This window comes from Peromyscus eremicus, chromosome 14 (genome assembly GCF_949786415.1).
Source record: "Peromyscus eremicus chromosome 14, PerEre_H2_v1, whole genome shotgun sequence".
Lineage (NCBI taxonomy): Eukaryota > Metazoa > Chordata > Mammalia > Rodentia > Cricetidae > Peromyscus > Peromyscus eremicus.
The window spans coordinates 81218981-81238086 of record NC_081430.1 but is presented as its reverse complement, the minus strand read 5'-3'; the positions used below and the strand labels follow the sequence as shown (position 1 = coordinate 81238086).

The following is a 19106-nucleotide window of genomic DNA, read 5'->3' as shown; positions in this document are numbered from 1 at the left end:
ACAACAACAATAACAACAAAAGACTGTGAGACCAGGCGTGAGACTGCCTGGTAGAATACTCGAGGCTACCTTCCACACCTGCTAAACTGAGCTCTCCATGATAGGATTCATGTCTCATTAAAAACTTAAGCCCTAAGTACAGTTCCTGTCCCAGAGAACGTGCTCATTGGATTTGGTCAAATGAAATGGAGTCCCCCACCCCCACCCCGGACTCTGAGAACAGTGAAATAGATTACAAAGTCAGAACCATAAAATTAGGTCACAATTACTTAAAAATGTAAAACAAAGTGTTGAAACTAAATACTAACCATCTTCTATTCCCAGGCCCTTCCGTGATTGTCTCTCAGTCTTTGCCATCACAAAATAGAGAGCAAGAGAGCATCCATTTCCCATTTGACCTGGCACAACTCTATGAAATATCTTTGATAGAAAAATGGAAGTACTACCCAGAGTCCTCAGATGGCTCAGGAACTCAAACCACTCGTGAATTCGTCATCTACTTCCTGGACAGTCCTGATTAGAAGATCCCAGGCAATCAAGAGTTGACTAATCACTCTTTCCCATCAGTGACCCATTAATTACAGATATCAGCCCTCCTGGGTCTACTCGGGGCAGCAGGAAGCATAGCAATTAATTTCTTCTTTGGGCTCACATTTCTAGAAAATCCCGGAGTCTTTAGCCAGGGCCCATGGCTGGATGCTGCTCCTGATACCTAGAGGGTTCCTGAAGTGCATAACCAATATTAAAGATTTGCATCTGAGATGGACGGTAGGCTCTGGATAATGATTCAGCGTTGCCTCCACACACTATTGGGGGTACACATCACTCTGGCAGATGGTAATCCAAAACTTACAATTCGGGTAAAGAACTGAAAAGACTCAGCTGAGTCACTTCTATTGATGTCCCATTCTCTCACTCCCTGGCTAGCAGTGTCTTCTGCTCTCACACACAACTACCTCAACCCAGATCTAAAACTCCCCATAGAGTGAACCTTGCTTGAGACTTTAGTCTGCCTGCAGATCCTAGAGAGCTCATATTTTCAGGCCCAACCTACTGCATGGGAAGAGTGGAGGGATTGACGGGAAATGCTTTAGATTTCTAGTGTAGTCGGACTTTCCTTTGGGCCACCAGCTCACAGATGATGACTTATTACTGATTATGAGGGCTTGGTCTTAACTAGCTCTTATAACTTAAATTAACCCATTTCTATTCATCTACGTTCTGTCACACACCGCCCATCCTGCTTCTTCCGTGTCTTCTGGTGTCTCTCTCGTGCCTAGATTCATCTTGTACTTCATTACTGCTCTCTGCCTGGAAGTCCTGCCAGTACCCCCTGCCTAGCTATTGGCAGTTCAGGTTTTTATTACACCAGTCACAGCAATACACAGTGTACAGATATCCCACCACATTCTAGGGCTTTTTAATTTCTAGGGATTTTGTGTCATGGCTATATTTGGTGTTGGTGTTGGGCTAAGACTGGGTTTGTTGACATGAATTCTAGTAGTACTTATTGGCTGTTTTAATTTCTTCTTTTCACTTTGTGCTTTATCCAGCAAGTTCTAGAAGGCTTGTTTTTTCCCCCCTTCTTCTCCAAAAAGATAGGTAATTTAGGATCAATATTTATCACTAAATTTATCTTGTATGAGTAGCATAGAGTGAGCCGTGGATTCATGGTCCACATATTACAATCCTTTAAGCTAATATATCAGAAATATAATGCCCAGAGAGGCAAAGTGACTTGTCTAAAAAGCTTGGCTGCTGTCACATACCTGAAATCGCCACAGTTGTTTCATGAGCCGGGAGCTTGTTTTACCTCACTGTTATGTCCCCAGTTCCCAAAAGAGTGCTGTCACATATATTTATCCAACAAAAGCCATCAAAAGAATAAACAAACAGGTGTCTTTGACCCTCAGCTATTATATATGACTAATTAGGAGCAGCGGAGTTCTTACTGCAACTGGGTACTTTTCAAGTGCTATGCCTTGGCCCCAAATTGGACCAATGAAGCAAGTCACATAAATCCGGGTCAAGGCTTTCCCATCCCATCATTTCACTCTGAGGGGACCAACCACAGAGCCCTTGGGTTTATAGATGGGTATACAGCCATTTCTAGGAGACTACATCTTGTACCATATGTGACCGTGAAAACGGGGAGTTTCTCAGGCCATTTGAGAATGGCTCCATAAGCTATCAGCTGCTGAGCCCATCAGAGGCGCCCAATGCTGTTGCATGAACGTGCTGGGTGTGGTATTTATAGGAACAATTGGTGTAACAAACCTTCTGGCTTCTGTGTCACGTGATGCCTGGGTGCTGTATGGCTTGCCAGCTTGAGGGCGAGGATTAGCTGACCTCTAAGATGAGATGAAGTTGCCGCACAGTGAGGTGTTTTGCAAAAGGCAGCCACAGCGCACACCACCATTTATTTTTAATGCATTTTTGTTTGTTTGGTCTTTGTCCTTTCCACGCTCTTTCTCTTCTTTGTCTTCTTTGAAGCACATGAAAAATGGTAAGAAAAAAGGGAGCCGTTTAGGTGCCTCGAGAGTGCCATTTCATTGCGGTCATCAATTTGCAGGTGTCTCAAGCAGTAGAAGTAACATCTGGGGCACACAGAGGTGAGCCTGTGGACCACTACAAAAGATTAACAGAGCAGGCCTCGAGAAATAATCCATGAGAAGCAAGTATCTGTGAAAACACCTGCGGTAATATATGTGGAAAGAGGTTGGGCTCTTTAAAATTTTTTTAAAAATAATTATTCTTTGACAATTTCCTACAATGTATTTTGATCATATCTGCACCCAACTCTCTTCTCCCAGTCTGTCCAGCCCCCAACATGTGCCATCTTCATGTTTTCATTTTCTTTTTTTAAAAATAATCCCACATGTGCTATCTGTCTACATGTATATGCTCAACCTACCAGTGGCCAAACCCTGAAGAAAAATGACCCCCCATCCCCCAGCACCACATACCTATGGACTGTTATGTGTGTGTGGTGCTGGGGGAATTGAAGCCAGGCCCTAGCACATTTTAGGCAAGTACCTTTATCTCTGAGCTATGTCCCAGCTCTCCAAGAGTTTGGAGTCTTGGCTGCACAGAAGAGGTTCACTCCTTTACAGATTGAAAGTAAAGACTCAGAGCCTCCTTCCCTCTATCTGGTAGGCTGGGTGTCAAAGTGGAGAAACAAGGGGAGGTTGAGAGGGACTGAGGCAGGAAGAGAGAATGAGAATGAATGGGCCCGACTGAATGAGTTCTGTTCCCAAGGATATCAAATTACATTTTTTCTTGAATGACTGTATTTTTTATTTAGATTTGATTATTCTTTATATAAAACTCTTTCATTTATATATATATGGAGATATATGGAGGGTGCAGGTGAGCTGGCCCTGAGGGCCTGAGAGCTGGAGAGCTGACCCTACCCCCCTTGTCTCTGCCATGTGGTGGCAAGGGTGAGGAAAAGATGCCCCCCTCCCCCTCCCTTCCCTAACCCCTTGCCATCTGTGGCAGGTGGGAGAGTTGGCTTCAGGGGCACAAGACCAGGAGAGTGGTCCCTGCACCTCACCAACTGCAGTGCTCAGGAGAGCGGTCCCTGCACCTCACCAACTGCAGTGCTCAGGAGAGCGGTCCCTGCACCTCACCAACTGCAGTGCTCAGGAGAGCGGTCCCTGCACCTCACCAACTGCAGTGCTCAGGAGAGCGGTCCCTGCACCTCACCAACTGCAGTGCTCAGGAGAGCGGTCCCTGCACCTCACCAACTGCAGTGCTCAGGAGAGCGGTCCCTGCACCTCACCAACTGCAGTGCTCAGGAGAGCGGTCCCTGCACCTCACCAACTGCAGTACTCAGGAGAGCGGTCCCTGCACCTCACCAACTGCAGTACTCAGGAGAGTGGTCCCTGCACCTCACCAACTGCAGTACTCAGGAGAGCGGTCCCTGCACCTCACCAACTGCAGTACTCAGGAGAACAGTCCCTGCACCTCACCTGGGCAAAACAGTAGAGCTGGCCCTGGAGGTATGAATGTGGGTGAGCTGCCCTGAGGGCATGAGAGCAGGAGAACTGGCTCTGCTGCACTGGGTGAGCTAGCTGGGGCAGTGCTGGAGAACTCGCCCTGGGGGTGACTGTTAGGGAAAGCTGGCAGCCCGACCAACCCAGCTACCACCCAGGCCCAGAACTGGGGCTATGAGTTGGACCACCTCAACATCCACCTCATTTATGAACTGCTGGAGCATGTGAAAGGGCTGGACCTGCAGATCCAAAACAGCAGGATCTCCATGACACAGGACAACAGCAGGACATCCAAGAGGAGTCCCAGTGAGGGCCCAGCATCAATACTGTAGCAGAAACCAGAGTCCTCAAACCAGACCAATGACTCATGGAAAAAAAAAAACACTTAAATAAAGATGGATGGACTAGAGGGTAAACTGTGTGACTCACTGGGCCACACTACAGCTTCCACACTGAGACTTTGGTTTGTTCATTTTTGTTTTTCTTTTAAATTTTATTTTATTTTGGGGGGAGGTTGCAAGGGCAGAGGATGGATATGAAAGGACTGGGAAATGAATGGGATCGGTATGCATGATGTGAAAGACACAAAGAATCAATAAAAAATTTAAAACAAAACAAAACACTAAATGCATTTTCAATATGTAAATATTATAATTTTGTGTATATGAACAAGGATAACTATTTACAATTTGAGCTGAATTATTATTATTATTACTATTATTATTATTATTATTATTTTTGTGTGTGTGTGTGTGTGTGTGTTCAGGTATGTCTGAGTGCATGTGCACAGCATCTGGAGGCCATATGCCAACATTGGATGTCTTCTTGGATCAGTTTCCCCCAGTTTGGCTAGACTGAGCAGTGAGCCCCAGAGGTTATTCAGTTAGCTTTTCCTTGGCCCTGGGATTACAGCCCTGCACCACCTTGCCTGAATTTGTATTTATTCTAGAGGGGTGCAGGGGATTGACCTTAGGTCCTTGTACTTGCTCACCAAGCACTTTACCCACCAACCCATCTTCCCAGCCTTTAGATTATTTTCTCATGAGCACACATGGAGACTTGCTTTTGGTACTGCTTCAGGTTAGAAGTGATGCTATGCATTTCATATAATTTCCGTAGGCGAAACAGCAAACCAAGGAACACATTTTGAGTTTTACATGTGCTTTTATGAGAACCTTGGATATCCAGGTTCCCCTTTCCTGAGAAATTAGTTTTTTAAAGCTCAACATTGATAAATAAGGTAATAAAATGTAATTAGATGTTTATAAATTCATAATGAATAAATAATAGAGCCTGCTAGCTTTACACTTCTTTGTATCTTCTTATTTATGTTTTCAGCACAAACCTCGAAAGATAATCTACCCCTAGACCTTTAATTTAATTGGTGATGTGGCTTAACCAAGCCCAAATTAAATATTGGCAACAATGAAATAAAAAGTCTTTTAATAGGAATCATAACACAAGAAAAACATCATAGTAGTTTGTGTATTTATTTTTGCCCAGCGTTGGTTGAAAATGAACTGAATTTCACTGCATGGGATGTCTGCTGCATGAAACAGTCTACTTAAAGACATATGTTAGCTTCTAAGCCATAATCAGAACGTGAGCTTAATCAGTGAGGTGTGTTTAGATGTCATTTTCCCTAAAAAGTTAAAGTGTTCAGGTGTGGGGACAGTTGTGTATGAGAATCCAAGCAGGGGTGTGTGGTTATGAAATGAACACTGGTTTTTGCCTTGAGTTTTATATATGTGACTTCCGACTCAAACCCCATCAAAGCCCGTTGCTGTACATTGAATATGCTCATCACCCAGGCACATGTGTTCTGTGCAGACAGGAGATATGTCTGTCCTTGGAGGGGCAAGGCAGTGGTCACTGCTTTCAGAGGCCCACCTTTGCATTTCTATTGAGCTCAATAGCCTGTGATATCCTGAACACCCCGTGCCTTTATCTCCACAGTCTGTCTTCCCTCGTCTGAGAAATTTCCTATTTTGTGTTGGCTTCCTTTCCCTTCCCATCTGCTGAAATAGCCCCATGAAGCCAAACCCTATCATCTGAAAGCCTAGTTCAGGGGCCAGGCCTCTTGAATAGGTGGCTGTGGATGACATTTTCTGTTTGAGCTTATAGGGAGGGTTAAGATCTGTTTGGGAGCAGATTGGTATGAACAAGGAACGCATCTTTACACCAAGTTCACTTTTGGATCTCAACTTTCAGCAAGGACTTGATTTTTAATGATGCTGTTGGGATAAATCATATATACTGTAGCTTGTTCCCCAACCCCCCTCCCCCTCCCCCCCCCCCCCCCCCCGCCGCCATTTTCTGTGCTGGAGACAATGAAAACTCTTGTATTTATTAGGCATGCATCCTACCATTGAGCTAAATACCCAACCAACACTTTCTAAATCTTTAGGCAATTGGAATCTTACAAATGTCCCATTGACCAATTGCACCAAGGAGACTAGGAGTAAACTGCCTAACTTTCTTTTTTCTTCCTTTCTTTTTCCTTTTTTTGAGACAGAGTTTCTCTGTGAAACAGTCCTGGCTGTCCTAGAACTCACTCTGTAGACCAGGCTGGCCTCGAACTCACAGAGATCTGACTGCCTCTGCTTCCCGAGTGCTGGGATTAAAGGCGTGCGCCACCACTGCCTGGCTGTCTAACTTTCAAGATGTTGAGCTAAATAGCAGTATAGGTATTCTTTGCTTTAAGAAAGATGGAGGGCTGGAGAGATGGCTCAGTGGTTAAGAGAACTTACTGCTCTTGCAGAGGACCTGGGTTCAGTTTCCAGAACTCACTGGGTGGCTCACAACCATCTGTAACTTCAGTTGCAGGGTTCTGATGCCCTCTTCTGGCCTCCAGGGGCATTGAATACATACGGTGCATATACATATGTGCAGCCAAAACACTCATATGCATAAAATAAAAGGAAATTTTTAAAAATTTTAGAAAGCTGGAGATATGGGGAAAAGCCCTACATTTCCAAGCACATACATTTAAAGATGGTGGTTAACTTTCCAAGAGCAAACAAGTGGTAACTGGGCCTCAGCAAACTGCTTTACAGCAACACGCCTCTCTTCTCTTCAACCCTTGGATTAGAAAGACTGTGCCTGCTCCTCTCCTACTTACATGAACTTTGAGCACTAATTCTCGACAAAACTAGCCCCAGCAGTGAGGCTTTAGAAACAAGCTCCCACTGCTGTCCTTGGAAACTTTCTCTTTTGCCCAACAGTGTGCATTCTTACATCCTTTCTAAGGTAGCTATGACATCGTATTTTTGGAGTTTTACATGCTAAGTGTTTTTTCTAGTTTTTTGGAGAGTGGCCAGCTTGGTACGGTGGCACAGGCAAATAACTTAACTCTGGATTTCATTTTAGGACCTGTTTTTGCACCTCTTTCTCCTTAGTAGAGAAGTAGGAGGAACATTCCTGTCCCTCGTTTTCCTCTCTCACTTGATTAGTGTCTTGAGTTCTGAGCTGGGGCTGAGGTTAGTTTTAGCCTGGGGGCTGGAGGCACGGTGGCTGATGTCTCTTCATATCAGAAGATCTTTGGAAAGCCAACGACCTTCTCAAAATAAGAAGACAGAGAAAGCCTTTGCAATATCCTGCCCTCTCCCCCGCCCCCAGATTTCTAATGGGAGCTTCTAACATCCACTCGCCACCATTCACTTGTCTAACTAAAGCTACCACCCCAAAATGTCTCTAGAACTCAGCACAGCATTTGTGTAGAGGTTGTAGATGTGTCCAACTTGTGGCCCACAGGACACATGTGCCCTAGGATAGCTATGAATGTGGCCTAACACAAAATTGTAAAACATTTTGAGATTATCAAGATTTTATTTTTTTATTTTTTGTAACTCAGTTGTGCAATTCTCAAGAGTGAACTTCGTAGACAACAATATCATGTTGCAATGTCAAAGACTGGCCATGCCTACTGTAGGAGAACTCAGACACAGAATACACTGATAACTAGCATTTGCTGTGTTAGAGATATGGGAACCACACAGTCCACCCTAGCCCCACCCAGGCAGAGGCTCCAATGCAGCTGCCAGCTGAGTTCCAGGCCATGGAATGTGCTGACCTTCCTTCCTCGGGAAGATGGCACCATGAGGAATGTTATTATTAGCAGGACAGCATTTGTGCTGATCTGTCAACACTCCCTCATTCAGACCAGATTGGGCACATTCAGGATGGTATGGCCATAGACAATACCCCCCTTTTCAGGGTCTTTATGGAACAAAGACAAACCTGCAGTACCACACAGCTGACCCATTTTTGAAATCTCTTCTTTTGGCTATGATCACTCCATACTTGCCCAATTTGCTTCTTGGCTCTCTGGCCATTCTGTTTTCTTTACTGTTTTTTCTTTCCTCCATTGTTTTTATTTTGAAGCCAGGGTCTCACTATGTAGTCCAGGGTGGTCTTGAACTCACCATCCTCTTGCTCTAGGCTCCCTGGTGCTGGGATTTATAGGCACGTATTCCATCCTCAGCTCTTCTGTCTTTAAATAGATGATTCCTCAAAGCTTAGCCCCAGATTTAAAAAAAAAAATCCCTTCCCCTTTCTTCTCATTTTTCTTTTTCCTACCTTTATTGATTCTCATATTTCCAATTACCACCTAGTTAGCAAAATCAATCTTAAGTTTGTTTTTTTATTTTTTGTTTTTTCTTTTTAGGCAATGTCTCTGTGTAGCCCAGGCTGGCCTGGAGCTCAGAGAGATCCTCCTGCCACTGGCTCCCAAGTGCTGGGATCAAAGCTGTGCTACCACGCCTGGCCTTATTTCTACTTCAAGTCCACACTTGTCTTGTGAACTTTCAACCCTGTGTTCCTCTCCCTGATCCAGCCTGCCCTGCTCAGAACAGAGTGGATCCCCTTCTCCAGGGCCGCCACACATTCTTCCTACAGCGTTCCTTAATCTCAGTGGTTTCAAGACACTCTGCCTGATTTCTTCATTCAGACACTCACTTTGCCACCTTCACGGTACTCGGATGGGTCACTTCCTGCCACTTCCTTAGGTATTGTTCCCTCAGGTTTCCACCTGAACCTAATCTTCCTGTCTCTCTTCTGCTGGCTGCATCAGCCTCAGAACCAATCCTGGCAAAAATTCTTGCATCTCCTCAGCCTCGTAGTAGCAAATCCTTTCCAGGCCTTCTCTTCCTTCCTCCAACCCTCTTTCTTCCTGCTGATGTACATTTTCACTTGAATACTCTTATTTTAGAAGGTCTTTTCTTCTGTTTGGAAGTAACTATAGGTTTGTATGAAATGGCAGAGATCCCATGTGCCTTTCCCCTAGTGATGAGCATCTTAGATACCCACGTACAAGAGCAAAGCTATCGCGATCCTAGACCCTTGGCGGGTTTTGTTGTCTTACAGGCTCGTGTGCACATATACATATTTGTGAATGTTTGATGTGTGCCTCTGCATAGTCCTATGTCATCGGACACGTATGTAACCCCCAAGATCCAAAGCTGCATCTTCAGCCTCAAGATCCTCTATGCCTAAGAATGCTTCTTAAAAAAACATAATCATCCAGCCTCTGCTCTGCTTGAAGGCCTTCAATGACTTCACAGGCCCAAATGCTTAAATAAGGGCCGTAAGTGCCTATTTAGTCTGGCTTCCTTGTCTCCTGGGTGCCCTCTTGCCCCTTCATTTTCCAAAGAAGCCTACACTCATGTTCATTGGCCTTTCTCTTTCCTCTAGTTTACAAAGCTCTTGGCTGCTCGGAGCCTGCACACACAGGCCCCTTTACCTGGCATCCTCTCTCCTTCCCACCCAGTTAACTTTGATCTGCCCAGTAATGACTTACGTCTCTTCCCCTGGAGGGTTTCCTTGACCTCTCTGGCTAGGAGCTCCCATTGGTTTTCGTCGCCAACTCTGCTTTTCTTTACGGTGTTAGTCACACCATAGTGATTAAACAGTTGTGCACAGGGTTTTTGTAATTTGAGGTCTTTTTGGAGGGCTTAGGGTGTCTTGCTCACACTGTATCTTTTCTGTCTAGCGTAACAGCCAGCTTAGCAGCTGCTCACGAAACAGTTGTTGAGTTAATGAGCACTTCTTAGCATAAGCTGGGTCTTTATAGCTGGGGTATGGCCCAAGGCCAGAGGACTGCACAAAAACCGCCTTGCCTAGGTGGGTGTATGTCCCACGATCTCAGCTCCATCCTTTCCAACAATGTCCTGTCAGAGAACCTGGGCACCTGTAGCCCATACCGCTGAGTCCACAGCTAACAATGTCCCTGCTATTCCCATTCTGTTTTCACTCTGAGAGGTTAGTGGAGGAAACAGCTTGGCTAGTATTCTCCTTAGATCCTACTTTGAGATGTTTTCCAGAATATCAGCGGGATATCCGTGCAGGCTTTTAATTTCAGGTTTCTTTCTGGCCTCGTCTCTTTCTCCTGTCTTCCCACCACTGGTTATTTACTCCTACACTAACACTCCTAGAAACCTCAGTGTGGTTTATATCTGGGGAGTCTAAAATCTGGTAGGTCTTTATGCTGACGTACTAGCGTAAGTATTGGTATTTCACCCAAACGAGCATGGTCTGATGGGCTCTCTGAGGATTCCAAAGGGAAGCATGGGCTTCCTGCTGGGATGTGGCTCTGCTGGGGGCTAGAGACAGCACACTTGGTAAGTGACACTAACTCTAATCGGTGTCCACCCCTGTTTATAGTATCCTTTAAGGAACAAAATCCCTCACATGAAAGGGGCAAATGCTCTGTGCAGTGGGAGCTCTGAAGAAGGATGGGGCCCTGGGCTGGGCCAAGCTGCTGATTCTTTACAGCAGAATCAGCAGTGGGCTTTGCCTGTCCAGGTCACAGCAGTGGGAAACCTGGGGACATCATCTAAGTTTCTCTTCCCTGACATCTAGAAGGCCAAGTGTCTGTACTCCTTGTAGCTCCCAGCTGTCTGTTCATTGATGACATTGCCCTTTAGACTCAATGGGGGCTGATGGAGTCCTGCTCGGCAGGTCAAGCCTCAGGCCTTCCTTCAGGGCTGTGTGATCTGTGGTCCCAGCTTAAAGTCCCTCTCCTGATCGGGCTGTAGGCTTAGCTAACACAACATTTGTAGGACAGACCTGGTCATTGGCTGGGATAGTCACTCCCATGCCTTCCCTGCCAGACTCCTTTCTTCTTGCGTTTCTGTGACTGTTCAGAGTTTGGGCTTTTGTTCATCTGTTGGCTGTGGGCCTGGAGACTCAAGAAACCACAAAATGCCACCTATTACCCCTAAGCACTGTCCCTGAAAACCTTATGTGATCCCTGATACCCTCAGGCAGTGCGAATAGGAGGTCCTAGTTCCAAGTAGCTTTGATAAGTTGTCCTGCCCCAGCTGCATCTAGAGCTTGGGAGGTGATGCTGATGCCTCCCACCAGGTTGCCTTGGACTGTGTGCTCCACATCACCCCTTTTAGTGCTCTCTGATCACAGCTTTCTATTCTACTTGTTACACCTATGGGACACACGGCTCTTGGGGGAAGAGGAACTGGATGGTACTTAGTAAGAAGGTGCATACCCATCTCTCCATTTGGCCTCTATCGGGCGTGACTGGAGGTGGTAAGCACTGTGAATAGAGCCCCATTCAGACTCCCAGTCTGTTTCCCAGCCAGTGCCACACCTTCCTTCCTCCATACTCCCGCCAAGATGTCTGGACTTGGTGGTGTTAGGGTACAGGCCACACTCTTTTGTCCTAATACCGTTGCTTCTGGCTTCTTTCAGGTCACCCAACTTGTCTGCAGTTCACTCTGAATATGACCGAGGCGGTCAAGACCTACAAGTGGCAGTGCATAGAATGCAAGTCCTGTATCCTGTGTGGGACCTCGGAGAACGACGTGAGTTTGGGTTATTCCTGTGTCAAGAAGAGACAGAAGGGGCTGGGAGCCCTCTGAGAAGTGGAAAGGAGACAGAGCTCCGGGCACTGGGTTCTGGGGAAAATGACAGTCTTTTTTAAGCCTCTACAGCCCTTGGAACCCTTGTACTTTTGCCTTGGGGTCCTTGTGCCTTCAGGGAAAGATGCCAGAGGTGACCAGCAGAGGAGGATGTCTTTTCGACCTTTACCCTTAGCAGCCTGGCCACTCGCTCTCCAGAGTTCAGTGACTATGGTGGTGACCAGTGCTTCGGGTGGGATGCACTTGGCTGTTTTTCACCACATTCTAGTGCTTGATCTCACCTGGATGACATAGTAAAAATGCAAGAAATGCAGGACACTTCACCTTTTTTTTTGTTGTTGTGGACAATTTCAAACATGCACAAAGGTCTAGAGAATAAGGAAGCTGATGTGCTCTGTCCCAGCTTCAACAATGGCTACTGTATCCAGTCTTTTTCATAAGTACTAATATCTTATCCTTTATGCGTGTGCTGTGCGTACCTGTTTATGTAGGTGTGTATACACGTGCTTGTACGTGTGGAGTCCAGAGTTCTATATCCACTGTCTTCCTCCATCACTCCCCATCTTGACTTTTGAGACTGATAGCTCACTGATCCAAAGACTCATCAGTCTGGCTAGCCTAGATGGCCAACGAGTTCCAGGGATCCTTTTTATCTCCAGACACTGCTTCCTCGACCCAAAGCTGTGGTGTCAAGTGTACGCCTAGATTTTACGCAGGTGTCGGGGTCCTGGAATCAGGTCCTCACACGTGTGCAGCAGGCATTTTACCAACTGAGCCATCTCCCTAGCCCTGCTTTTCAATCCTAGTCATCATATAACTTCACGGGTAAATATTTCATCTGCACCTGTAAAAAGACAAATAGCTACTTTTTAACGGAAAATAACCAAAATTTTACTATAGCCTCAAATCAATACTATTTAATATAATTAAATGTCCAATAAATATTTCTACTCAGCCAGTTGTCTCTTAAATGTATTTGCTGCAATTGAGATCCAAATGAGGCCTGTGCATTGCAGCCGGTTGATGTATCTTGGAGTTTCTTTCAATGTCTACATTCTGCAAATAATACATAGATGTCCCCTCCACCTTACAAAACAGTTGTTCAATGGAGTTCCCAGGATTTCCTTTTTCTGAATGCATTCTTGTGGGGTCATCAGTATACACTTTTGATGGAGTCTGTTTGTAAGAAGAATCTTAAAAGGTCTTATTAATAAAAACCCGGAGCCAGAAATTGGAATGAAAAGCTGAGGAAGCAGAAAGAAGCCAGCCACGTTCTTACCCACTTGGAGATCCTCCGTCAAAGAGACCTACTTCCTGTATACCCATGTCTATATGCCTTTCTGTTCTGTCATCTCATTTCCTCTCTGCCCAGCTACATCACTTCCCCTTCCTGCCCAGCTCTGTCACTTCCTGTCTGTCTGTACAGACCTCCAGACCTCTATAGTTAGTGCTAAGATTTAAGGCGTGTGCCCTCCCACCCCTGACTCTGTTCCCAGTGTGGCCTTGAACTCACAGAGATCCAGACAGATCCCTGCCTCCCAAGTGATAGAGTTAAAGGCATGTGCTACCATTGCCTGACTTCTATGTTTAATATAGTGGATGGCTTTTTTCTCTGATCCCCAGATAAACTTTATTGGGGGACACAGATAAAATATCACCATATCTGTTGCCCTTGGTGTCTCTCTTTTTGTGATGGTACCTCTATGTGGCATTCAGTGAGACCATTTCATTAGAGGCTGCAAACTAGTCACTTTCTTACTTGATAGGTTTTTCTTTTGTTTATTATCTGGAGTAATTCCATAGTAAGAAAGTTACCCATGCTACCCTCTGATACCATATATAAAAGGCAGCATATGTGCTTGCTTTTTTCCTTTATCAGTTTTTAAAATAATATGATCATTGAGCTGTCTATTCATGGGACTTGAGAGATTGGCTCCATGGTTAAGAGCATGTACTGCTATTGCAGAAGACTTGAGTTCGGTTCCCAGCACCCATGTCAGGTGCCTTACAACTGCCTACAAGTCCAGCTCCATGGTAATGCTCTCTTCTGGCCTATGGGGCACCTTCTTTGACAAATACATACCTGGTCCCAGACACACATAGTATGTATAATTAAAATAAAATGAATCTTAACAGAAACATCATCTATTCATGAAAATAAAAAAAACACTCAAGAAAATATGAACTACAAGATTGCTTCTAAACACAAGAAAATATATTTTCTAATTGAGCCTATATCATGTTTAATGAGAAAATACTTGATGTAGTAATATTGATGTAGTTCCATCAATATTAAAATCTTGGTGTGAGAAGGATGCTCTCAGTGCTGCTAGCATTCGAAAGTTTTGTAGAGATATTAGTTAGCACCATTTGACAAGAGACATAGATTAGAGGCACAAGGACAGATGACAATATCAGTTGAGCATTGCTGGTCCACAGGGAGCTCAGAAGCCAGGACTTTATGATTATCAACATGATGCCAGAGGTGGAAAATACTGTTGCTCAAAACTTTATTTCAAGCATAAAATCATTTAAAAATATTACATAAGATCACCTTTAAGATGTGTGTAAAGCATATATGAAACACATGGATTTTTTTTCTTTCTTCTTGGATTTCAACTCAAAGATGCCTCATTCTATACACACAAATTGGAAACACTTCTGGGTTCATGCACTTCAAATACAGGATATTTAGCCTGTATTAAGACACTATTTTCATGTGAGGTGGCAGTATGTCTGGGAAACCATAGAATCAACGATAGGGCTAACTTGAATACACAAAGTAAAAGCTGGGAACTGGAGAAACGGCTCAGTGCTTAAGAGTATATACTGCTCTTGCGGAGGACCTGAGTTCTGGTTTGAGCATCTATCCCATGTGGCTCACCACCGCCTGTGACTTCAGCTCCAAAGGATCAGACACCTCTGGCCTCTGCCAATAGCTGCACTCATGTGTACATACCCACACGTAGACAGACAGACACACAATTAAAAATGAGTCTTGCAAAAGTAAGAACTAACGAATTAGTAAACATTGCTATATTTACAGTGCAACAGGAAGCCATATTTAGAAATGGGCAGAGTCTATATGAACAAAAAAAATTAATGTGTTTGAGAACATAAAGGTCTGGTGGAACAGTGTCCTATGACATTGGATAAAAAGACTCAGCACTACAAGACACCAGTTTTGCCCGTGTTGATTTGCAAATGGACACCAGGAGCAGCACCAACAAGCCCCCTTAGTGGAGTTAGACAGGCCGATACTTACGTCCCTATGGAAGAAGAAGTGGGTCTGGATAGCAGAGGAAGGCCTGGGGTTGTATCTCTGTTGTAGAGTGCTTTCTAGCTTGCCTGAAGTCCTGGGTTCAATCCTCAGCACAGTAGGAACTAGGCAGAGTAGTGCACACCTGTGATCCTAACATTTGGGGAGGGGGGTAGAAGCAGGAGGATCAGAAGTTCAAGATCATCCTTGCCTATGTAGTGAGTTTTGGGACAGCCTGGGCTACGTAACACCTGGACTCAGAAGAGAAAGTGGGCAAGGAAATTCTGATAAACTGTGCTTGAAACAAGAACTAGCAGACATTAAATCTTTCGGGGAGTCCCCAGAGTGGAATGGTGTGGTAGTGATATGTAAGTGGACAAATAAACCAGTTGGAAGAGAAAAGAAAGCCTATGAATAGACCCACCTACATAGGGGAATACAGTATAGGATAAAGGTTGCATCTAAAATTACTATGTCAAATATAGACTTTTTAATGAATGATGCTGGGACAATAGGGGAGCCGTTTGGGAGAAGACAAAATTAGCTTCATACCTCACACCCAGACATAAGAACAATCTCCAAATAGACTGGGAATTTAAATGTGAAAACTAAGACTGGACCAGCACCAGATTCCTCTTTCATTTCAAACACTAGGAAAGGTTTTCCAGTTGCCTCAAAATAGAGAAACAATAAAGTGAAATATTGGAAAATTAGACTCTGAAAATTTGCATAGTCAAAGCCACAATCCAGTGAAAGGATGACTGATGGGGGAGAAGGTGTCTGTAGCAGGTGCAGGGGAAGGGCCAATGGCCCCAGGATATAAAGAGCTCTGATGAATGAGAGACAGAAAACCAGGGAACTTGATAAACAAGAAGAAACATGCATGAAAGGTGATTCATAAACAATATAAAAATGATCCTTAAACATGGAAATAAATACTCAAACACACTCACAATTAAAGAAACTCAAAGCAAAACCAAGACCCCATTTCTCACCTGTCTGATGGGCAAAACTTTTTCAAGTATAACAACGTATGTAACTATAGGAAAACTGGCTCCTACATCTAGTTTTAGAGAGAGTGCAAAGTGACATGATCCTTCTAGGGTGGGGGATTTGGTGATCTTTAACAAAACTACTACACACTTGACTTTTAACTGAGCCATCCCATCTGTGGGAGTCTACCCTGAAGGATACATCCCACTACAGAAATATATGTCTGTTAGGTGGTTTATCAATTAAAAATAATATCAGAAATAACCTCAATGTACATGCATAGAAAAATGATAGAATAGATATTGGTGCAGCTGTGCACTGAAGATATATAAAGAATGAGGAGGATGTCTGTGCATGGATGTGTAATGATTTCCACGATGAGTGGACAAAACAGAGTTCAATGTAATATCTTATTGATGGTAGGCTGCGTTCATTGGAAGGAAAAGGCTATATAAGGAAATCCATATACATCTGTGCACTTGTGTAAAAGAATAAACAAGGAGGTAACGGGAGTGATTATCTTCAGGAGTGGATGGAAATGGGGAGGAGAAATACAGTGATGTGGGAATGAATGGGGATAAGGGAGGACCAACATGGCCTTGGGAATACTCATTTTGGATAGCTTGGATCAAGAGTAAGTTTCATAGACAGCTACATATTTAATGCTAATCAGGAAGCTAGACGAGCTAAACGGAGCAGACAGTAAGCCCTGACTCTATCTATACAACAAGCAGATAGCATAACCAGACTGAGGAGCTGAGAGAAGAACTAGCCTAAGGAGTTTGGGAAAATGGTGTTTTGACTGTGTGCTGCAAGACTAAAGACAGACACAGCTGCATCACAAATGCTGTACCCCAGCTAAGACATTTATTTTCATGGGTATACGGATTAGTAAATCTGAAAGCGACTTTTTATGTCTAAATGAATAGCTGAATATTGTGACAGAGAGTCGTGGTTCTAAGTGCCAGAATAAGAATAACCATAAAAGAGGAGGAGAGGAGCCTGAATCCTTTGGCTTTAGATTGGTGTGTGAGTGTGTGTGTGTGTGTGTGTGTGTGTGTGTGTGTGTGTGTGTGTGTGTAAACTCACGGTCAAGCATATATGAATGATATAGATGCTCACATTTATTTCCTAAATATGTTGGCAAAGAGGGCTGTGTTAGTCAGCTTCTCATTACTACAGCGATGTGCCAATTAGTTTATAAAGAGGAAGGAATTACCTAACTCATAATTTTGGAGGTTATGAAAGTTTCAGTCCAAGATCAAGTGGCCCAGTTGCTTTGGGATTTTGGTGAGGATACTTAACGGGGAAAGCATGTAACAATAAAGTGCTCATATAACAAAAACAGATGGAGAGAGAGAGAGAGAGAGAGAGAGAGAGAGAGAGAGAGAGAGAGAGAGAGAGAGAATGAGAATGAATGGGTCTTACAGTCTCTTTCAAAGTATATCTTCAGTGATATAAAGCCCTGCTACTAGACCCCACCTCTAGAGGTCTCCAGCATTTTCCCAGTACCATTGCCCTGGGTACCAAGCTTATGTAGACCTTAGGGAGCATTACCCATCTTTAAACCTAGCAAGGACCTAGAAGCAACAAGAATACCCAACATTCAGAGATTGATTCTAAATAAAATTCCCTAGTGAAAAGAGCCAGAGATCCTTAGAGAAGTGACTGGTGCCAGGATGGGGTACCAACTACATAGGACATGCCTGGAATATCCTGTGATGTCAGAAAGTGGGGCTGTGCTAGAAAAAGTGACAGTGTGTGTCTAAAGAACACAAGAACTAACAACCTGAAAGAACACTTAATGGCCTAATCTAGGAACAACTGAGAAAGAAAATAATGATACTGTTGGCTTGTAACATAAAGAATAACACAAATATCCCTTCTTATTATTATGAGATTGAAAGGATGGAGGAAGGAAGGGAGGGAGGGAGGAAGGAAGAGAGGGAGGGAGGGAGAGAGGGAGAGGGAGGAATATGAAGACAGTACATACTTCCTTAGAGTGGAATTCCAATGAATAAATACAGAAGGAGAAACCATAAGCAAGCTCACAGTTAGGCAAGCATCAAGTTATTTTTTAAAATGTAGTGAGTAAAAGTGTGTAAAACAGGATATTGGCATAAACTCAAAATATGCCCCTAATTACATATTACCAAAGGAAAATTAATAACTTCACACTGACCGTCACCACCCTAGCTATACGATGATATTGCAAGTAACCAGACATACCACCTCCAGTGACACCCTGATGTGATGCAGTGAGAAGGGTAGAGTGTAACTTTAGTGATGGTCTTGCCAAAAATGCTTGCACACCTCCGTCTTCATATGGGAAGAGATCCGTCCAAGACATTCAACGATGTTTATAGAGTCCCCAACCCGTATTCTTCAAAAGTGTCAAATTCCTGAGAGCACAAACAGCCTCCCTAACGTTTGTGTGTGCCTACAAAGGCTTCCCTCAGCTGTAATCAGGGAAGTCTCTGCTTATAGTGGTCAGAGGTGAATGCAGACACATGGTGGTATAAGGTGCTGAGAAAAAAGGACAGTGGAGGACTCAGCCCTAGATGAAAACACCACCCTCCTCAAGCTCGGGGAACGTTTCAGAAGAAGGGGTGGAAAGAATGTAAGCACCAAAGATAGGGGGGAGGGCACTGACATGCCATCTTCCGAGCAGGACACGGCCATGGAAGCCATGGAAGCCATGGACTCACAGAAGCTGTGCACTGGCCCTGGGTCTGCACAACAAGGCCTTCCCAGCAGTCAGCTGTGGATGGCAAGGGACCCACAGGACTCTACTACCACTGCACTATTAGCGACTAACAGATTCTGGAATGAGGTGGGCATCGTATCCAGTCACATGCTGACTGGTGAGCCCACCAGACTCTAATGGATAGTTCAAACCTAGGACCACACAGATATCCCAGTTAAACTCTGTGGGGCACAAAATAAAACAAGAAGTTGAATGAGTGAATGAATGAATGAATA

The 19106-nt window shown here is 44.2% G+C and overlaps 1 protein-coding gene across 1 annotated transcript in view; it reads left to right on the top strand.

Moving 5' to 3' along the window:
• The window catches only part of Dpf3 (double PHD fingers 3), a 241535-nt gene that overhangs the window by 217945 nt on the left and 4484 nt on the right, over positions 1–19106 (top strand). Inside the window, exon 10 of the mRNA XM_059279190.1 lies at positions 11703–11815. Within this exon, the coding sequence (XP_059135173.1) occupies positions 11703–11815 (113 nt within the window). The remainder of the gene's footprint in view (positions 1–11702; positions 11816–19106) is intronic.